General features: G+C 54.5%; 1 protein-coding gene and 1 long non-coding RNA gene across 4 annotated transcripts in view; one reads left to right on the forward strand and one right to left on the reverse strand.

Annotated features, from left to right (window-relative positions):
• The window catches only part of MPPED1 (metallophosphoesterase domain containing 1), a 77,890-nt gene that overhangs the window by 53,216 nt on the left and 2,310 nt on the right, over nucleotides 1-22,364 (reverse strand). For all 3 annotated transcript variants that reach the window (XM_025457228.3, XM_025457247.3, XM_025457238.3), the window contains exons 2-3: nucleotides 10,956-11,251; nucleotides 2,670-2,851 (exon numbers count right to left, since the gene is read on the reverse strand). In XM_025457228.3, coding sequence (XP_025313013.1) covers nucleotides 2,670-2,851; nucleotides 10,956-11,251 — 478 coding nt within the window. The remainder of the gene's footprint in view (nucleotides 1-2,669; nucleotides 2,852-10,955; nucleotides 11,252-22,364) is intronic.
• Nucleotides 14,747-18,831, forward strand: LOC112666394 (uncharacterized). Its single transcript, XR_003140838.3, has 3 exons — nucleotides 14,747-14,984; nucleotides 15,458-15,545; nucleotides 18,559-18,831. It is a non-coding gene; the product is annotated as an uncharacterized LOC112666394 (long non-coding RNA).

The following is a 22,364-nucleotide window of genomic DNA, read 5'->3' on the forward strand; positions in this document are numbered from 1 at the left end:
TTGCCCCACATGGCGACGTCTACACCTTTACATTGGATCAGAGACATTTCACCATAAGAAGAACAAGAAAGGAGATGGAGGTGAGCAAGAGCTCAGCTCCGGAGCCCAACTAACCGCCAGGGTTACTATCTGCATGGCCTTGGATGAGTCACTTCCCTTCTCTGGGCCTCGGTTTTCTCCTCTACAAAATGGGGACGATAACACCTCCTGCCTCATTCTGTTGTCGGGAGGATTAAATGATCTGATGACACACCCAAAGGGCATAGAACAGTGCCTGGCACATATTACCATTCATCAAACACTAGCTGTCTAAAAAAGCACATGCACACCTGCCCGGGTGGATGAACCTATGTGGACCTAATGTGTGCACCGCCCAGCTCTCAGCCACGATCACATCCCGGGAGACCCGGACTGCCAGCCCACGGAGGCTGAGTCGTACTTTTGTAAAACAGGGCAGCCCAGGTGGCTCAGCGGTTTAGCGCCACCTTCGGTCCAGGGTGTGACCCTGGAGACCCGGGATCGAGTCCCACATCCAGCTCCCTGCATGGAGCCTGCTTCTCCCTCTGCCTGTTTCTCCTGCCTGTGTCTCTGCCTCATTCTCTCTCTCTCTCTCTCTCTCTCTCTCTTTTCTTTGTGTCTCTTATGAGTAAATAAATAAAATCTTTAAAAAAATAAAATAAAAAACAGGCAGGTCCCCAAAAAGTCCACTCCTATTTAAATGTTCGCTCATGTGCGAATTCCTTACCTCTTGGTCAAGTAGAAGAGGGGCTCCCCATTCTTGGGTCTGAGCCCCCCGACCCCACCCCACATGAATGACAGGCCTTGGCACTTCAACACTTCGAGGCAGCAAAGGGGAAAAGCCTGGGGGAAAGGAACCCTTTCTGAAAGGGAGACCCCTCTGTAAGCTCACACCCCTCACTCACCACGAGCCAGGCAAATAGATCAATCCAGCTCCAGGTGCAAATTATGAAGCCCCCCCCCCCAATTCCTGTGGCACACTGTTCCGACTTCCGTGAAGAGGCAGGTAGAGCCATCTTTCTAAAATGCCCACCTTACGGTCCTGGGCCCCTGGACCCCCAGTTCTCCTGAGGCTCAGAGTCGTGGCCGGCCCAGCCGTCTTTTCCAGGGCCCTCACCCATAGTGCCCCTTACACCGGCCACAGCGCACGGCGACTCCTCTCATGCCTGCCACACGCCTGGCCTCAGCTGCCCCCTTCCCTGCACCAACAGTACGTGGCACCGTCCCTACCACACAGGTAGCTGTGGGGTGCGTTCAGCCACTGCAGGGGATGGGACCTCGTGGGGGGCCGGGGCTCGTCGGAAACGGTCCCCACCCTTGAAAACCTCGGTCGACATCCTCTACTGCCTCATTGGGACAAAAACAGCCCCTGTCCCCAAATTCACCTGGTTCCCAAAAGTCACTTATGCTGGTACACACAGCTGAGTGCCCACCCCAGCATCGCCGTTCCCAGAGTCATTCATTCATTCATCCATTCATTCATTCGCCCATTCATTCATGCAAGGGGACACAATAAAGCGACACACCGGGTCTGGCCCACAGTGGGAGCCTGGCATCTGCCTCGGACACGGAGTCTTGGCTCAGTCAAGCGCAGCCTCACATCCTTGAGGACCCACAGCTGGGGGGGTGAGATGCCAGCGAGGCTCCCTTCCTAGGAGGCAGCACGGGGGCAGGTAGGAGCCGGTGGCAGACCCAGCCTGCGTGAGCTCTCTGCTCTCTCCCACCCGGGCCTTCACACGTTTCAGCCCAAGCAAGGCACTTGATCAGAATTTCCCATTCGAAAAATCAATATTTAAAGCTCCAAGCCTGCCAAGCGGAGGGGAAGGCCTTGCTTGTAAATATTTGTCTCGACTGGCAGAGCCAGGCCTCTCGCTCACTGCAGCCTCCCCGCGTCGCTCCTGGCCCTCTGCTCACGAAGCTCCCAGCCAACAGCGCAGCGGGAGGGACCCGGGGGGGTGGGACCGGCTGGCGGGCCAGCAGGCCGGGCTGGGCACGGAGGTGGCCGGCTCTGCACCCACACCTCCAAGCCCGGAAGCTTGTAGCGAGGACCACTGGGGGCCCTCTGCAGGCCCCGGCAGAGACAAACCCCCTCTGAGGTTTCTCTGGATTCCAAGCAAGCCGCTTCTCCCAGGGGGTGCTCCACATTTCTATCTCTTTTGTTTGGGAAGAAAGCAAAAAGCTGAAGACAATTCCCTGGGGATGTGCTTATAAATCACCGCCCAGCATCGCCCACTGCGTGGGACAGAGCTCCGCAGCCCCCACCAACAGCTGCCCCTGGGGGAGCCTGCACGGGCCCCCTGCTGGCAGCCAGGCCCCCTCCCGGGGGAAGCCGGCACCATGGCGGTGGGTGGTCCATATGGCCGAGTGCCCGCCCCGGCATCGCCATTCCCAGAGTCATTCATTCATTCACCCATTTGATCATTCATTCACCAATTACTTATGGAATACCTACCTGTACCAGGCACAGGGGCGTGCGGGGGGCTAGACACGCAAGCAGACGTTAACAAACCTGGGCAAAATCCCCTCGGGGGCATCTCCCAGGCCAAAAGGATCGAGTGCTGGGGTAGGAGATGGCGAGGCATGACAGAGTGGGAGGACAGGGAGGGCTTCACGGGGCAGCAGAGCAAGGCCACCTCCTGCCCAGCACCTACCAAGCCACTCGTTGAACTTCTTCACCTCACTCGGGAGCCCCAGCTCCGTGAAGTCGCCGGCGTGGATGAGCACGTCGCCATAGGGCATCTGGATGGGGTCCGTCCTTGAGTGGGTGTCAGACACACAGACGAAGCGGGTGTAGCCAGGAGGCTTGGGGGCATCGTGAGGCACGGGGTCCACCCTGCAGGGAGAGAAGACACTGCAGGTGCTCCGTGTCTGGCCCGTGGCCAAACCTGCAACTCAGCCCCGTCGGCTCAGACCCCATCCACCCCGAACCCTCAGGAGTCTGAGTGCCAACTCTCCAGCTTGCTAGCCGGGCAATAACGGGTGTCCCCTGGGCCTCAGTGTCCCCTCTGTAACACGGGGCCCTCGGAAGGCCCACGGAGGTGGGCACAGTGTGATTGTGACAGCTAACCCTCCTTCCTATCACCCCCTGCAGGGCCTTTTTAGATGTTTTTTCCCTATTTGCTCCCCTCCCAGGAGATTTTAACACCACAGATAGCTCTCTATCTGTTCATGCACTCACTGTATGTCTATCTGGGCTTTATAATAATAAGAATAAGCTTTTCTCACCCCCCAAAAGCCAGTTTCGCCCCTCAGGGGTGCCATCAGCCCCATCAAGAATGCAAGGGCTACAGCCTCTTGTCCTAGTGAAGGAGCTGACTACCCCCACCCCCACCCCAGCACGTGCGGAGCACACACAGCATCTGGGGAGAGCCCATGTAAAAGCAGGGATTTCACGGGAGCACGTGAAACCAAGGCACGAAAGGTAGGCAGCGGCTTTTCTAAACTCTGAGATGGTCCCATCATTTTTAAAACAAGAGCTTTCCAGAGGCACCTGGGTGGCACCGCTGGTTAAGCATCTGCCTTTGGCCCAGGTCATGATCCCGGTGTCCTGGGATTGAGCCCCAAGTCGGCTCCCTGCTCAGCATGGAGTCTGCTCATCCCTCTCCCCCCACCCACTCATGCTGTCTCTCTCTCTCTCTCTCTCTAAGTAAATAAAAGCTTTAAAAACATAACAAAAAAACAAGGGCTTTCCAGGGATGTGTAGGAAAAGTGTCCTGGAACCAGAAGACCAGGCTTCGAACCCCAGCTCTCCCACTTACCACTAATGTGTGACCTTCCACTTGGCCTTGCTCTGCCTGCCTGTAAAATGGAGCTACCTCACGAAGCAAAAACTACCAGAAAATTAAAAGAGCCGCAGAAATGTTAACTTCTTGCTTCGGGAAGCCCATCGTAGCCCTCTGGCTCTGCAGACGAAGACACCAAGCAAGTGGCCCCGGGCGTCCCAGGGAATAAAGGTAGACTGAGGGACACGAACCCAGCTCTGTGCTTCCCAGTGCAGTACTCCCCCCACCACGCTCAGCCTCCTCAGCTGAATGATTTCGCCAGGCTCCAAACTCTTAAAAACAACGCAATGACATTTCAACGAGCAGCTCTCTGCAAATGAGTATGCCGCTCGAGGAGTTGTGTTTAAATCTAATTATGCGGCAAACCAAAAGCGGTACCATATCAGTTACATAAATACTTTTAAAGACATCTTTCTAATTATCCTTTTTTTTTTTCAGACAATATACTTCGAAGAAATTTAATTAACACCTTACGAAAGACGTGGGTTCAGCATGCTAATGTGCAGGGAGCATTAGCACGCTCTATCCACCACAGTCGGAGGCGCCAAGCCAGCCTCTCTGCGTCTATCACGGTGCCCGGACGGGAGGGCGCAGGCTTGGCCCTTGAGGGGGGTGGTCAAGGCAGGTTAGACCCCCTCACAGGTCAGAGCAGGCGTGACCAGGGAGAAGAGGAAGATTCCCTGACTCGGATAGTGACCAGCAAGAAGGCCCTGGGCGCTCTTCCTCCTTGCTCTGCATCCATGCATCCATGCATTCATTCAGCCCAGCACATTCTGCCCACCCACTGTGGGCCAGCCTGGGGCTCAGTGCTGGGGGATGAGCCCGGCCTGATCCCAGGCCACAAGATCACAGCCTGATGGTGGAGACAGACTTGGCCAGGCAGTGACAGTAAGGCCACCAGCTTTGATTGGGCGATAGAGAAGCTGGGAGCCAGAGAAGGCCCAAACCAAGAGAGGGGCCCCCTAGAAGCTTCCTGGAGGAGGTAGGACCTGAGCTGGTCTGGGAGCTAAAATCTCCCTCCCATCCCTCTGTCCCTTCCCTCCTCCCCACCCCTGACCCTCTGACAGACAGTGTGGCAGGTACCAGGCCTGTGATCACCTGTACGTCCTGCCTGCCCCAGCACAACAGCCTGGACCAAGGGCAGCCGATTGCTACTGGGCTCCTGTCCTGGCATAGGAACATGAGTGAGCCAATCAGATTCATTCACTCATTCATTTATTCACCCCTATACACACTGAGGTTGTGAGCATGCCACAAGGTGACAGAGGCGCAAAGAGACAAGAGAGAGGAAGAAGAGAGAGACAGGGAGCAAGATGCCACCTCCAGAGCCGCTTCTGGTCCCAACAACCTGTCCTCCCGTGAACCCTTCAGCAAGGAGCCTGAGCAGGCCTCAGCCTCACCTGCCATCAGCCAGCCAAGAGCAGCCCGAGTTTCGGGGCTCCAGTTGGGCTGGCCCGCTGCTGGAGCCCAGGCTCTTTAATTAACTGTGTGCTTATTTCCATCCACCCCGAGGCTACTGAGCTCAGTGAGGATGCAAACCTAATAATCCCCAGAGAAAAAAATAAAGACTCTCACTTCCCTGCAGAGTCCTCCAGCTATTTGGCTTGTAACAAATGCTCAACCTTGAAATAATAACAGTCATGAGACGGGTGCTTGATGCTTCCCAGAGATCGAGAGCTGGTCATCAGGTAAGTGCAAGACATGCAATCACTGTCTTCACACTCACAATGACCAGGCGGGCAGGGTACTATGGGTGTGCCCATTTCACAGATGAGGACACTGAGGCTAAGAAAACATTCGACCAGGATCTCAGCCATGGAGGTTAGTGGAGCTGCAATTTGAAGCTGGTTTTTGGTTCCAGAACTCACACCCGGCTGGACTATTTCCAGTTCCAGCTCATTTCATTCAGTCAACCTGTGGACAAATGCTTACTGAGTGCCTCCCAAAGGCCAGGCCCCTGCTACTCACAAGGGATATGCCTGTGGACAGGATACCCACTAAGGTCCCCTCAGGGAGCTCCCAGAAACCCAGACTGGAAGTGTTCAGAAGTGAAGAAGAACAAGAGTCAAGAGAAAGAAAGAAAGAGAAAGGAAGAGAGAGATCATCCAAGAAGGTAGGGGAGCTTGACAGCATAATTTAACCCCTAGATCCAGCTGTATCTGAAGCTGGATCCAAACATGGACTTCTTCACTAACTAGGTGAGCCAATAAACTCTCCTTCATCCTTAAGACGATTCACATTGGGCTTCTGACACTTGTCATGCCAAACCCTGGCTAACACCTGAGTCATGGCAACCCTCGGAAGTTATTGAGGTTGGAAAAGTTAGTCTCGTATCCAAAGCCCTGGCTAGCACGTTAAAGAGTTGATTTGAACCTGGGTCTTCACAACAGGAATTTGGACATCTGACCTCAATGCCTTCTGCGCAGGAGAAAACAAAGCAAAGTGGTTATTCTCCAGTGATATTTCTGCAGGGGTTAGAGAAGTGACACCTGTAGCTCTCTCTCTGAGACCTGAAACCTGTCGCCACCTCTCCCCTGCCCAACACAGGGGTCACGGTGGCAGGAAGGGCACAGAAGAGAGAACACGACCTCTGGCGCCCAGACCTAGGCCGGCACCCTCACGGGGTCACCTCTCCGTGCCCTGGACCCTCCCAGCCTCCAGGCCACTCTCCAAGGTGGGGACGGCCCGCTCCCTCCTGGAGAAGGTGTGAAAACTCAAGGACCTTCGGGGTGGAGAGCTGGATATGAGTGCCCCCCGCAGCCGCTCCCTGGGCCCTGGCTCCGTTCTCAGGGCTCCATCACCCGTGAGCCCCTGGCTCCCTGGAAGTGCGGCTCCTGGACCCAAAACCCACGGACATCAGAAGCCAGGGGCCATCCCCTCTGTCATCTCCACTCCCAGGGAAATGGGGAGCTCTGAAGGCCAGAAGTGGGGGGCAGAGGACTTCCTCCTGCAATGAGGTTCAAACTACACATCCAGATATGTGACCGGGCATCAACCGCGGTGTTTCCGAATAGCAGAGCCTGGGGCAGCCCGGGTGGCTCAGCGGTTTAGCGCCGCCTTCAGCCCAGGGTGTGATCCTGGAGACCCGGGATCGAGTACCACGTTGGGCTCCCTGCATGGAGCCTGCCTCTCCCTCTGCCTGGGTCTCTGCCTCTCTCTCTCTCTCTCTCTATGTCTCTCATGAATAAATAAATAAAATGTTTTTAAAAAATAAAAAAAAATAGCAGAGCCTGCCAATCCCATCCCCTCATTCTACAGTGTGGAAACTGAGTCCCAGAGGAGGGGCAGTGACCAGTCAGCTCAGAGTCACAGAGCTGCCCAGCGCTCTCTTCACAAGGCCTCTGTTCGGAGGTGACCCCACCAAGCTGCCCTCCTGAGTCCCACGCCTCCCTTCTTTCCTCTGGGCCTTTCTTTGGCTGGTCCTTCCAGCCCAGGGGTTATGCCGCTGCCCCCGGGAAGCCCTCCCTGATCTCCCCCACTCTTCCAGGGCCGTACTCCCTGCCTTATCCTCACTCCCTTTTCTTTCTTCTTCCCATCTGCCCGCCATGCTAGGCTCCAGGGACCAGCCCCATGCTGGTGGCAGGGAGAGACCCTAGAGCTGGGGCCGGGTTCGAGGGAAGCAGGGATCCAGTCTGAAGAGCCGTCAGAGGGCCTTCCCGAGGAAGTGACAGCTGGGTGAGATCTGAAGAATGAGTCTGTGTTGGCAGGACAAAGCGTGGGGGGCGGGGGTACAGCACAGAAGTGACAACATGTGCAGGGACTCAGACAGGAAGAGGCCCAGAATGTTCTAGGCTTAGTCCTCTCTCCTGCTTTCTCCCTTTGGCCTCCCTGGGCTCAAGGTTGACCCCCACTGTCTCCTGGGGGCCTCTCGGTGTGAGGACAGGCTGGGACCACAGCCCACCGTTGAGGGATCGACGCCCAGACCTGACTCGGCTGGGAGGTCCAGCAGCCGGACACCAGGGGCGTCCCCAGGCCTGGCCACAGCCACCCTCCAGCCACACTGCTACATTCCTCAAGCCGTGCTTGGAGGCCTTTAACCGGGATGACGCAAGTCTCCACCAACAGGATTCCATTTAAAGGCCAGAGGGAAGAGTCACTGTGCCGGGCACCAGCCCCCAAGGCACCTCCAGGGCAGACCCTCAGGATAACCCCGTCCATCAAGCCTTCTCACCGGCCACCGGGCCACCAGGCCACCCAGGGCAGAGACCCAGGGCTCTCCCTAGGCCACCACAGGGTTTCTGGGCCCTCAGGGTGAGGGGTCTTTGGTCTTGGGGCCCTGAACCCAGAGGCCCAGATCCAGAGATTCATTACTCAGGCAAAGGCGGCCTCATCACCACCGGGTCTCTGGGGGCAACCACATAAATCACACAGCTCAATCGGAGGCCATGTTTGGGTTGTCACTGTTGTTATTAAATATAAATTGTGGATTTATTAAATACGGCCCCCATGCTCCCTCACCCTGGAGACAAAGCCCAGGGCAGTGATAAATCACGTGTCAGGAAGCGGCATCCATCCTCCTGTCTCTCCCTCGACGGAGACTCGCCATGGAAACCTGCACAGCCACCGCCAGCAGCCCGCATGCTTCCCTCGTGCTGGGTGCCTGCAGTCTGGAAGAAGGGGGGTGGGAAGCAGCAGCCCCCCAAGTCCCTGCATGGCCCTGGCTTCACCCGGCTTTATGTAAAGTTGTGTTTCAGAACCGGGCTGGCCTGAGCAGGCAATGAGGGAGCACTAGACCGGGAGCCCAGAACCAGGGCTCAGCCCATGCTCTTCGCTGGGCACTACCTGAACCCCTGAGCCCCACTGCCAACGGGAGCCAGGAACCCCTGCCTCGGGACGCAGCCACTCCTCCAGGCCAGGAGAGATGGCAATGGGGCTGGCCGGGGTGAATCTGCTCTCCGTGCTCTAGCTGGGTGACCCCAGGCCAGGAAGCATTTCCTCCACAATACCAGCATCATACGCTATTCCACGCTTGTGTGACATGTGTGCCAACCGTCTGCCGCCCCACGGGAATGTCAGCTCAGCGTGGGCAGGGCTCTGTCCCTGACCCATAGTCCAAGCACCTAGCCCAGCCCCAGGTGGACTAACAACACTGAACATTTGCTACCTGCTACCTGGCCCCTCTGTGTGGATCTACTTACTTAGTCCTCAGCATTTTAGAGATGGGGACACCGAGGCATCAAGATTCACAGCACAAGTCAGTGGCCGAGCCAGGGCTCAGACCCGGGCAGGAGAGCTCAGAGCACGCATTTCTAACCAGCATGCTATGCAGCTGCTTACAAACCTCCTGAATCCACAGCTGCTGGTGGGTTAAATGGGAGACATCACCCCTCTCTCCTGAGCTTGCTCACTGCGCTGCCTCAGGACCCAACCTGGCCTGCAGGGGCCTGCATGGGAAACCCCCCTGCCGGCTGGGCAGTTTTCAGAGGCCCCGGTGCCCCAGCCCTCCCAGTCTGCTGCCCCCACTCAGCCTCCTCTGGGTCTCAACCTAGAAGTCCTCTTCTCCTGTCCTTCCTCCTTCCTCCACCCCCTGGCCCTCCTCCCCTCTGACCTCCCCCGTTCCCCTAGCTCTGTTCTGGGGCTGGGGCCTGCTGGGTGTTCTGTGGGGTCCAGGCAGGGACACTGGAAGTGACAGCCCTGCGTGGTGCTGCAGGGTATTATCTCTGGTGCCCGGGGACCCCTCTAAGAGGGGGTGCACAGGGGCACAGGCTACATGAGCCCCACTTGCTCTGCCTGCAACCCAGCTGCTCTTGCCCATTCCCACTGGGGCAGGAGTCCGGCCCAGCATCCCGGGACCTCAGGCCTGGTCACGCCCAACCCAGGAGGACTAACCCCCTGGACAAAAGAGAAAACCAAGCTAGGGAAGACGGCCTTCCTCCCTGCAGCAGCCCCACCAGGCCTCAAGGTCCCCCACCCTCAGAAATCGAGTAATGAGAACCAGGACCCTCCATCCGGACCCAATCTGCCAATCTGGCCCCAACATGGAAATAGGAGGTGGTTCCCCAAGTAGAAATGGGGAACAAAAAATAGTCAGCTGCCAGTGACAACACCAGACCTCAGTCCCCACAGAAATGAGCATTTTCCCAAGCAAGCACCGAGGGAAGACAGCGCTGGAGCCCACCCCAGGCCTGCTGCCCGCCTGCCGTCCAGAGCCCTTCCTCCCATGAGGAATCTCTCCGCATCCACCCTTTACACCAGGGGCTGGTTCCTGAGGGAGCCACAGAGTCACCAGGGGCAGCGGCCACCTGCCCCCAAACTCCTGGCCCGGGAGTGAAAAGCCCCTGGCCTCACTCTCCAAAGTTGTGCACGAGCCTGATTCTCCAGGCTCCCCAAAGCAAGGGCCACGAGGCCTCCACGTTACCGCTGCTCCCTGGAGATGGTGCTCAGGGCCTTGGAAGAAGTCCAGGATAAAGGAGGAAAAGGGTCTTCCAGGAATGCAAGGAGCTTCCCCCCTGCCACTTGGCCTCTCCAGACCTCAGGAAACCACCCAGGGCGGGGGAAGCTTCCCCGCAGTCCCAGGGGATCCGGTCTGTACCCTGCTGGGACAGCCCTGGTATTCCCCATCAGCCCCAAGGGGCAGGCGGCAGGACTCCCCGGTTTCTCAGGAAAGCCTCCCTGCTTTCTCAACAGAAGTGGGGGTGGGGGGTGTCTGGACAAAAGGGAGGGGTGGTGGTCAGGGAAGCCAGCCAGCCCAAAACTAGGGTCCCAACCTGCCTGGAGCCTGGAGCAAGCCCCCTTCCCTCTCTGGGCCTCAGTTTCCACAGCTGTACAATGAGGAACGTGAGTTAGCCCAGGAGTCACCAACCCAAATACCAAGAGGGGGCAGCTGGAACTCGCCACCTCCAGACATCACCAGGAGCCCCTGTGGGCCTGAAGTCGCCAGGCCTTTCGGTTTTGTAAAGCAAAGCCAGAAGTCTGGATTTTTTTTTTTTTTTATGTGCCATCACCTCATTTTTAAATATTTGTGAAACATCTCCTGGCCGACTGAAACAGGGACTGGAGCCAGCATCGGCCCCCAGGCCGTGACCACAGCTGCTCACACGTCCCTCCCCACTTGGAGCCTCGGTGATCCTGGGATTCCAGAAGCCCTTCAGCCAACAGGTGGAGACGGCCGGGCCCCGGGTCCGCAGTCAGTCCCACCCAGAGCTGCCCACTTACATCTGCACGTGCGGCGGCTGGAAGCGGCCCTGGTTGATGTTGTAGAAGGTAAAGGCCTGGGTGGGGTTGGAGCTGTACTCGTCCACTTCAATGATGAGTCGGCTGTGCTGGTGCCTCCGAGCGGCCATCACGTGAGACTGGGAGAACGCCATGCCCAGGCCGCAGGGCAGGAGGGCCAGGGCCTCTGCCTTCAGGACACCGGGATCCCACCTAGCGCGCCACATGGACCTCCGCTGGCCGCCCGGGCATCTCCCGCCGCCGCCACCGCCCGGCCCCGAGCCAGGCCTGGGAGCAGACTGAGAAGACAGAGCAGAACCGTGCGACAGTTAATCTGTTTGGGATTTGCTTTATTTAATGTCAGATGAAGATTTAGAAAGACGAAGGGGGGGGGAGAATAAAAAACACAGTCGTACAGCTCAAAAACTCATTACAGATCTTTCCAACTCAGCAGTTTGATGAATATACTTTGGTAAAAAGAAAAGGAGAGGAAGGGAGGGGACCACAAAAAAAAAAAAAAAAAAAAAAAAAAAGCCCACAACACCGAGGACGGATGCATGCGTGGTCCCACACGTTTAAATGCTTAAGACATTATTTTTTTTTTTCTTCCACAAAATGCTCAGGACAGGGTGACCAGAGATGCGGCAGGACAATGGCTTGGTATTTCGCAAACAGGTGAGGTTAAGTTTCACTTATGGGAAGCAGGGGGAGTGGGGAGGATTCCCCTGAAGCCCCACTCCCCCCACAGACCCCCAAACACACCACACCCGCACCCCTGCAAGCCCGAGCAGGTGGGAGCGCGGCGCAAATTCCTGCCTCAACACCAATGTCGCCTAAAGATATCTCTGAGCAGCGCCTGGAGAAGGGATTTTCCCAGACAGATTGCCATCCACCAACTCAGCTCAGGGGGTGGCCCTGGGGGGGGGTGGGGGAGGATCTACTTTAAAAAAAAAAAAATCTTCCCAAATGCCTTATAAGGATGTCAGGAATTCTGAGGTTCCCAGTCAAATCTCCAAGCCACACAGAACAGCAGCTTGCAAATGCCATCATTCCCTTTGCCGTGTCTTCCCTTGCAAAGTGCCATCTGCATTTGCAGCGACTGGATTTCAAGGTCCTTCTGACCGGTGCTGGCGGCCCGGGCTCAGTCTCCATCCTACCCCGATGGGCTCCCGCACTTCACACAACAGCCGATGCCTCCCTTCTAAGACCAGCTAGCTTTCTCCTGCTTTTCCCATAATTGTTAATTTTTTTTTTTTTGACTGTGTAAACAGATAAGGCCTCGAAGATGTTTTGTTGCGTTTTGTTTCAATTTTTGGTCATTAAGACCCTCCGATTCCATTTGCGCTGCATTTAACTAAGGAGAAAATGACATAATTTAAAACTATTCCTGGTCAGTCATCTCCCAGTCACGTTAAACGAAGAAAAATCCCCCTTGCTTGGCGCACGCAAGAAGAATCGACACCGTCAGAAAACAAATTAGATTAGGAAAACGACAAAAATTAGAGACTGGAGAACATTTTAATTACATGCGAAGGAGAAATGGATTATTAATTTTTTAAAAATCTCAACAATCATGCCCATACAAGGTGTAATAAATATCAATATCCTCCTCCTCCCCCACCCCCACCAAAAAACCCCACATCCTGATTCACAACATATACCCCTCCCTCTTCTCCACTTGGGAAGACAAGGGAAAAAACCTGCTTCCCCCAGGATACACTTGCTCCTGTCTTTTGTCCTGCTAATTGTTTCTCTGTGATTCGGTTCTCCCAGCAGAGACTGGCCTGGCAGGCCTCTGAGGTGCCCAAGTGGGGAGGTCCTGGCCTCTGGACTCACAAGATCTCTGTGGCAGCTGGCCTGTGCCCATCTGTGACCCTGGGAGAGGCTTAGGGGCAGCAGATGCTGAGGCCCAGGCATCCAAAGATCCAGATCTCAACAGAGGTTTGAACCCCAGCATTGCACTGATTCACCGTGTGACCTCAGACCAACGTCCTAACCTCTCTGAGCCTGTTTCCTCTTCTGGAAAATCGGCAGGGCAATCATAACACTGCCTCCCAGGGCAGCTGTGCAGGTTAAATGAACGGGGATCCTGAGCACGGCATCTGGCGGGTACCAAGTACCCAGGTAACCCTCCACGTTACCATTATCATCGCTCTCCAGCTCAGTGTGACATGTGCGCACATCGAGGGCCTGCTGTGGGGGCATCTGTGGAATGGAGTGTCCACTGTAAGCAAAAGGGGCAGCTCCAGGAGCCCTGGGGAACCCAAATGTGTGCAAACGCAAGCCAACAGGATCACACCCTGCCTGAAGTCCCTGCCACGGCTCTCCCCGGCTCCTCTGATGACCTGGTGTGCAGTCCCCTGCCCAGTAGCCTGCAGCGCCCAGAGGCCGCCGGCGACAGAGCCCTGTGGTCCTGTTTGGAGCTGCCCAATTCAACACCTCACAGGAGTCTTCTTCCTCAAGGCTCACCGCCCACCTAGGAGACGGACATCCCTACAGCTCCCACCCTACGGAGGAGAAGGCACACACCTAGGGGAGGTGAAGCCTCTTGCCCAGCACAGCCCAGGGCTGGCCACCGAGGTCGAGCTGCGGGCAGCCTGAGTCCAGGGCTCGGTGATCCCTCTGCCTTCCTCTCCTGGAGGGGCAGGGCCTGGGTCTGGCTCAGCCCCCACCCCCACCCCAGCCCCCACCAGCTCTGCAACCCTGATCCTGTGGCTTCACCTCCACGAGGCTCTGTCTCCCCATCCAAGAAACGCAGGGACAAATAGCACCTACCTCATTCAGTTATGGAGATTAAATGAGGGGACACATGGGAACTGCTTGTCACAGGACCCAGCCCATAGTGAGTGCCCAATAAATGGTAGCTATTATCACGACATTATTACTGTCACCCCAGGACCACTGCAGACACTTGCATACACATCTCGTTAATGAATGAATGGCTGCAGGGAGGGAGGGGGAGAGGGAGGAGGAATCCATGAATGGATGGATGGATGAATAGATGGAGGGAGGGATGGAAGGATGCAGGGATGGATGGGGGACCAGAGGAGGTGTCCCGCCCGTCTCTTTCCCCAGCGCCCAGTGCAGGCTTGGCAGAGGGTGGGTGCCCCCAGGCCTCCGCTGGAGGGTGACCCCTCGCGGTGCCTCTCCCCCTTACCCACCGCACAACCCTGCAGGGAGGCTGGCTGGCGGGGCACAGCCCCCTGAAAGGGGAGGTCTGGGGCCTCCCCCGTCCCTGCCCGCCCCCCAGGGGCTGGAGCCTACATGCCCTGCCTCGGGCCTGCAGCGGCAGGAGGACAGCTCTGCGGCAGGGGACGCAGCCAGGAAAGGCAGGCGGCGAGGCGTCCCGGGAGGCGCTCCGCAGTGCAATGCTGCATTTCACATAAAGGGGGTTCGCAATGGGCCCTGCTTGAAGAAATCTGGGAAACCGGGAACACGGAGCCTTCTTTTAATACCCATTTAATATTTATGGAGCCGCAGCAGCGCGTCAGCCGCCGTGTGGAGAACACAGCCGATCGCGGAGGGAGGACAGCGGTTCCCAAACAAACGACTTCTAGTGGGGGAAGCGTTTACACCTGGGCCACAGCACAACACAGCAGGCGGGCGGTGCAACCCCGGGGTCCTGCCCCGACGCCCCCTGCAGCACACTGGCCCCGGGCAATGCCCACACCCCGGCCAGGCCACAGGTGCCTCCTTCGTGCCCGCGGCTGGGAAGGAAACAGAACTGGGATGAGGGTTCTCGAACGTAGTAATCAATGCATTCACTTATTCGGCAGCCGCTGACCACAGCCCTACACGCGCTGTTCCAGAAGCAACAAGAAAGCAAACACGTCACTGCCCTCAGGGAAGGGGGTGGCGGGGAAGCAATAAAGTAATCACAGAAAGTAAACAGAAAAGATACTTTTCAGATACTAATTCGGGCCTGGCAGAAGAGGGGAAGGAGTAACAGATACTGAGTAGTGGTAGGAAAAAGGAGATTGTTGCCTGCAATCCGGCAGGATCCTAAGAAAGGCCTGTCTGAACACCTCAAAGGTGAGTGCGGAGGGGGAGCCAGCCACACCCAGACCTGGAGAAAGAGAAACCAAGTCAGGGGGAAACAGCAAGTGCAAAGGCCCTGAGGCAGGGGGAGCATCCATAAATGGTCTCTCTCCTATTGTTGTTCTCGGCCACTGGGGCTTCTGCAGTGGAGAATGGTCAGGTCAACTTTCAGGTCAGGGGCAGTGGGTTCAAATTCAGTCTCCAGTGTTGAGCGTTAGCTGTGCGACCCTGGGCATGACACCTAACCTCTCTGTGCTTCTGCTGCCTCAATAGCCCCCTCTCAGGCTAACAGAGGAGACAGAAATGAGCCTGGTGCCTGTCTCTCCATAAAGGCCCAATCGGCCCAGTTGGGAGGGTTGAAAATTCTTGGAATTTCTGGGTTGAAAGACTGCCTCCAATTTGTAGGGCTCCCTTTTCGAGTCTGATTCTCTCACAGGGTGATTTGTCTTTCTGTTTCCCCCTCAAAGACACACACTAGCTGGTCTTCGGATGCCATGGGTCAAGTCAAGCCAGGGTCTCAAAGAGGAGCCTGGACGTCAGCCCTGGCACCAAGCGGTAAGCAGACATTAGGCGCCAGGTGTAGGGAAAGGTTGTATGTAGAAAAGAGGCCCGACTCCTTGTCAGGTCTCCTATGCATCGTCAAGGCCAGCGCCAGGCCAGGCTCCAGAATGAAGGTCCTAAAATGCACTTTTGAACAAGCCATTCCCTCGTGCTCACCGCATGTCCGCACAGGCATCCTACTGCTCTGGGCTAAAGCCCCAGATCCTTAGGTCGGCTCAGGAGGCCACACTGGGTGCCCGGGCTCCGTCTCACCACTCAGGCCAAGCTCACCACTCCAGGTTTCCCCCGGCACACCAGCAACCCCACCTCTGAGCCTTCACACACGCTGTTCCCTCTGCTGAAAGGCCGTGCACCACCCCACCTCCAGGCACACACCTGTCTCCCCGACCTCCCCAGACTGGGCCAGGTGCCTCCACTCATAACCCCCCAGTCTTCTCTCACCACAGATCCCATGTCTGAGCTGAATGAGAAGCCAAAGAATAAAAGCACTGGTGAACAAATGAATGAATGAGAGAAACTGCACAAGTCCTCACAATTCACAGCCTGGATTTAAAAGCAGCTTTAACCTCCCGAAGCTTGGGTGTCTCCTCTACAAACACGTGGACCCTCAACCTCCTTCCCAGAACCACTGGGTGGATTATAGGACCTGGGACCTGCGAGAGCCCCTGGCTGAGGGTCCAGCACATAGTAGGTGCTCACTAACTGTCTCTTCCACTGTGGTTAGAAAGTTCTGATGAAACCCAGGAGCTCTGCACAGAGCTTCGGAGAATCGAACAGAGATTCTGATTTTCAGATAATTAAGGAACGCTCCTCCCATGCCTGAAAGCCGGGCTCCTGGCCCCTTCCCTCCCTTCCCGTTACTGAGTGAGCCCCCAGTTATTTCACCGCCCAGGATGTTGTGATCGGACACATCCAGCACAGCCTGCCCTTGACCAGCTTTTCGAGGCAAGCTCCTCACCACCTGCCTCACCCGGCACTCTGCAGGACACCGGCCAGCCCTGAAACACCCACTGCCCCCACTCCAGGGGGGCCCTGTTCTGCAACCTAAATGACTCAGATGTGTAACTGATCCACAAAGGCCTTGGGGCCCAGGAGCAGCCAGACAGATCAAAAGAGCAGCTCAGAACCCCGTCGTGATGAAGGAGAGGGAATGGGGCCTCTGGGTCCTGAAAGGTCCCCACCAAACTGTGAGACCAGCCAGCATGTGCCAAAGGCCCAGAAAGGGGAGACTGCAAAAGGCCTTGGCTTATACAGAGCATCTTAACAGCAGGTGGCTTTTTGCAAAGGAGACACTTGGGTCACTCCGGCAGCCCAAATATGTCCAACAGATACGTGAGGGAAATCCATGAGCATCTGCACCGCCAGGGACTGCTGATGTGCAGATCAAAGATAGATATTTCCTTTGCCAAGAGGCCTGAGGCATCCACTTCCACCCGATTCAGGTTCCTCAAAGCCAGGGTGGACCCAGGACAGTCCTGGTCATGTCAGTTGTCCCCTGCTGGTCTTTATCACCAGCATCCTCTCTGGGTCTCAAAAGGATCCCCAGTTGGAAATCTCATAAAGGGTAAAGGTCCCCATCAACAAAGCCAACCTGAGGCCGGGAAGGCACCCACCTCCAAAAGGCACCCATGTTTCTCTTCTTGTCATTGGCATGTTTGCAGCTAGAGCCGTGAAGCTAGGATGACACTATTGTCCTGGGTCGGGAACTCAGAGGACCAGTGACCACACAGCAAGTATTGTCTGCAGTCCCAGAGAAACACCTGCCCCAACTGTCTCCCCAGGACGGTATGCTGAAGAAGCCCTACACCTAGAGGGCTTTCTCCAGGATCCTAAGGCCATCTCTGTCCCACTCCTCATCTTTCCACATGGCGAGTGCAGGGGGGACCCCCACGGGTCAGCCCAGAGTGCCAGTGACTGTCCCCACCGATCACCCAGAGCAGCGCTGAGAGAAAGCCAGCTCACTGAGGCTTTTGTCGAGTACTTACTGCAATGTGGTGAAATGTCACAGAGAAGCCATGGGATGCCTGGGTGGCTCACGGCTGAGCGCCTGCCTTCAGCTCAGCGTGTGATCCCGGAGTTCCGGGATCGAGTCCCACATTGGGCTCCCTGCGTGGAGCCTGCTTCTCCCTCTGCCTATAGGTCTCTGCCTCTCTCTCTCTCTCTCTCATGAATAAATAAATAAAATCTTAAAAAAAAAAAAAAGCAGCAGCCAGGCTAACACCTAAGTAGTCCTCCCTAAGCCAAATACAGGAGAAATAACATTAACAGAAAAACAGCAAAGGGCGGGGAGGGCTAATCCTTTCACAAGCCATGCTTCCACACAAGCTCAAAAGTCACTTTTAAATTGTTTTTTTTTTCCTTGTCTTGCTCATGCCTGAAAATCTGCAAGTGATTAGTCAATAGTTAAAAATGTCACCCCCCCAAAAAATGTCACCAAGAGGTTAAAATAATAATAATAATAAAAATAATAATAATAATAATAATAATAATAATAATAAAGTAGAGAAACTCAAAAGAAAGGAAAAAGAACAAACAGCCCTCCTTCCCCCCAGGGGAGGGGGCGGTGGGAGGGGACCGGGCCCAGTCCACTGCACCCTGAAAATGCCAGCCCTCTCGCGTACCCAGCCTCTCAGCCGGCCGTGGGTCTCTAGGACGGAGAGCGCCTGCCTGCAGCTGGTATCGGCAGCCACGCTGAATGAGTGATGGGCTAAGCCAACGAAGGAGCGCACAAATATCGCGAAAATTAGACATATTCCTTGAAAAAGGATCAACCACGAGTGACTTTAAAGCATTTACCACTTAAAAACCTTTTAGCTGGGCCCATTTTGAATTATGACTACATGATTTTAAATTACACTTTCTAATTCCTCGCCGCCCACCCCCCAAGCGCTGGCTGCCGCTTCATTTTCCAATTATGTACTTTTATTTCAGAATGATGAAGAGTGCTGCTTAGTGGATCATGTCCTGTCTGCCACAAATAGCTGCTCACTTATTCCTTTAATTTTAGATACGAATGCAGTCGGTTCACCCGGCTGGTCTTCAGATTCTGAATATTCTCCATTCCCACAACACCAAACGAGGCCCAAGACGCCAAGAAACCCACAAAGCTCCGGCTGGGAAATATGTTTGTAAACCAGCGCTCCGCTCCATAAATTATTATAATTCTTGGTGCTTTCTCTATCCATCTAGCAGATCAGCAATCACATAAATAATAGTGAGTGGAATGATTTTTCTTCTGCAAAGTGCTATGTCCTAGTTTTCAAAATAAAGCATTTGGAGATTCACGTATCTGCGGAGTTGAAATGGGAAGCTGCTCAGATCCGTTTCAAACATACACACAGACATACTCACACACAAAAGGAAACGAGAGGTAAATGTGTAAAAATCAGCATTTTGAATCTCCTTTCCACATACACGTCAAGTCACACTCAACAGTCATGGGGGTTTGGGACCCACCTGGCCGGGAAAGTGGGGGAAAGCAAGAGGGTCTTGGCTGCTCAGCATTCAAATACAATTTGCAAAGAAAGTGAATGTGGATTTACAGTTCTCATGGAAATCTATTAAACAGATGTCACTGAAGCATAATCAAATCGGCACTATGGCAATTCTACACTTAAGTCTGAGATCGAGGTTTTGCCATTTTTATGATCAGAGTATTTTTTGTGATCATGCGGGAATTTGCGACTGAGGATTAAATCTCCAAAGTATGATCAATTAACTAATGTGCTGCCTGAATGACAAAAAGAAAGCCATACACACACACACACACACACACACAAACAGCAAAACTCAATTCTCCACCCCTGCCCCACCCTCCCACCCTCCCCACTTTGTGCAGGGAGCCTAGGGTTGGGGAGGGAACATTTGCCTTTTCCACAAACAAATGAACACTGCAACGCCAAATCCATTTCGTTGTGAAGGGGGAAAGACAGGGCACAAGGTACTCACTCACACTTCTCAGGTAACCGGAGCAATGTATTTTGCAGCTTTGCGGGCTGTGGCGCTATCAGAAAATGCAAAGGAAGGAAATGAAGGGGAAATGACGGGAATGTTAGAAATTGGAAATAGGCATCATTTGCTCCTTAAAGTGATGAAATTAGCATGGGCCATGTCAAAAGCCTTTTGATGTGCACCAATGCTGAGTCTCAAATCCTTCTCGGATGAAAATCTGAAGGTGTTCAGGAGAAGCAAACTCTCAGGTAGGGATCTGGGTGGTGGAGGGAGGGACCCTGGCTCTGATGCTCTCATTGAGTATCACCCTCAACCAGAAGGGACGCTTCCTTTTCCCATTGTAGCTGCTTCTATGTATCATGTGTGACCAAGTGGTGACATCAAGGTGCCCAAGTTCACGTCCAAGCAAGCCCCCAAAGGGTAATTGACGGAAAGGCATGACAGGACCGAAGGATACCTCAAGTCCGTATCTGAGTTCAAAACTGAAACGTATCATCTCAATTTGTTAAGATTTTTTTTTCATGAGGTTGGGCTGTCCTCCTCTGCCATAGCTGTTTTAAATGGAAATAAGACAGAACTAAATTTTGTCTCATTAGGACCCAAAAAAAGTCAAAATAAAGTAAAACATTTGTTTTGGCAGCAGAATGGCCAGATCACCAGGGAGAGCCACAGTGAATCAAATTAACCAAAGAACTATTTATACCTTCCCTCCAACACCACCCCCAAAAAAGGGATCTCTCTTTTTCCCTTGGGGTTGCTTTTGCTTTAACATGTTCTTCACTTCTTCGGGCTCAAGGCAAAGAATTCCAGTGGCAGTCTGGATTGGAGGCTAGCTGGTGGTCTCATTCCATGGGGACGTCCACACCCCAGGACCCACCGCTGCAGGGATCTGCTCTCAGAGAGACCCAAGCATAGTCTAAATGGCTCTTACAGCGTGAAACACACCCTTCACCCCTCTCTTCCCGGCCCCTCAAGTGTTTGGCATGTCTGATCCCAGAGGGCGTGAGACGTTTGGCCAGGAGGGAGACCCCACAAGCAGCCTGCCTCATTCAGGATGCCATTAACTGTGATGTGTGGGCTCCGAGCTAGCCTGAGAACCCAGTTCCTGGCTCCTGCACCTGGGGAGCCCCTTTCCCCAGGGTCTCTGGATCCAGAGGTACAGGCAGACAAAGGTACCAATTGCCAAACAGAGAGATCTCAGAGAGAAGAAGAATGCGGGGGGCGAGGGGGGGGGGATGCTTGAAAAGACCCTTTTTCTGTTCGCGGTGAGGGAGGGGCGATGGGAGCGACATGTCACATTGTCACATTAAAGATTTTGACAGACAATTCAGGGATAACGCAGAAATTCCACCCCTAACTGCAGCTCGGCCGCAACTTGAAAGGCATTAACTAACCTCCACTAATTGCATGTTTTTCTGTGCATAATATTTACTTGTTAAAAGTCTTTGCCTGGCCGATCATTTTCCTCTGCCCTGCTATTCATGATCAGTTTGCAGGCCTGAAACTGGAAAAACAAAATCATGTCGATAGATTAAAAGATGATGGCACTTGGGGGGGGGGGGTAGTTCTTTTTTCCACTAGTCTGGGCCTGGAATGCTGATTTTTCTCCTTGAGTGCCACCCTTTAGTGAAATCCTGCTACCATCCTTAATTCCTCAGCCGAGTGCAAAAAGATGTGTCCTGTGTTAGGTGCGCACACGAGGGGCTGTCACTGCCAGGGAAATGCAGCAAGTTCAAGGAAAACAAATGAACTTGAATTGCTTTCATCGGATGAAGATTTCGTAGTCTCAAGGGTGGTCCGGGAAAATTTTTAAAAGCAGGCTTTGCTTGAAAGGTTATTCTCTATCTTGGTCTACGCATTCCTGACACAGGTGGAGACACACTAGTAGAAAGACGCCAAAGCCTGGGTCTTTTACCCAAACTTAGACATGTTCTGTCCACAAACACAGTCCACGGGGCCTCAGCTGGGGTGCCCGAGAGTGACTCTACGTGCACGCACAGCAGTACGTCGGAGATCTGGAACCCCGCATGCGGATGACGCTCTGAGCCTACCTGCATCAACATTAAAGAGATTTACTTCAATCCAGGTCCTGCGAAATGTCTGGGGTGGAGAAATAAATAGAGAGGCAGCCCCACGCCGAACCACTTCCGAATACATGATGAAACCTCTGTGACTGGATTATCGCCTTTCGACTAGCCATCAGCCAATTAATGTACCTCCACCGAGTGAGTACTCAAACAGATGTAACCATTTCGCAGAAACCCATCTTGAGAAAAAAAGATTTTACAAGTGTTGTGGGGCTGCCACTTGGAAAGCCAATTTGCAGGGAGCCGAGCCTCGTGAAGCACAGTTTATTATGCATGGCTCCCGCACCACGGTCCCCTGTACACCGTGCCCAGCTCCAGAATGCCTCCCAATCACCACCGGCTGGCTTTCAAGCCCCGGTGTGCTCTCCACCGCCAGAAGCCTGCTTCAGCCCAGCCAAATCCGCCACCCCCTCCCCAAATGGTCTCCCAGTGCCTTGGCTCCCATGGACCAAGCCCGACTTCCAACTTGGCTATGGCAGTCGGCTGGTGGCCTCAATGACATCCCCCAGAGCATTTTAGCCAATGTGACTAATTATTCATGAAGTTGGTGTATTTATTTATTTATTTACTTATTTATTTATTTTTGCAAAGACCAGCCAGGGTACTGAGGCTCCCCGTGTGGCTGGTCCCCACTAACAAGTCTCCCCCCACCATGCAAGTCCTCTCCAACCGGCTCAAACATCCACCAGCCCGCCCACTTTTGTTCCCCAGTTTAATTTCATAATTGTTTGGCACTGAACAAGCTCTCCTCTGGGCGGGTCAACAGGGACTTTGG

This window comes from Canis lupus, chromosome 10 (genome assembly GCF_003254725.2).
Source record: "Canis lupus dingo isolate Sandy chromosome 10, ASM325472v2, whole genome shotgun sequence".
In the NCBI taxonomy this organism is placed as follows: domain Eukaryota; kingdom Metazoa; phylum Chordata; class Mammalia; order Carnivora; family Canidae; genus Canis; species Canis lupus.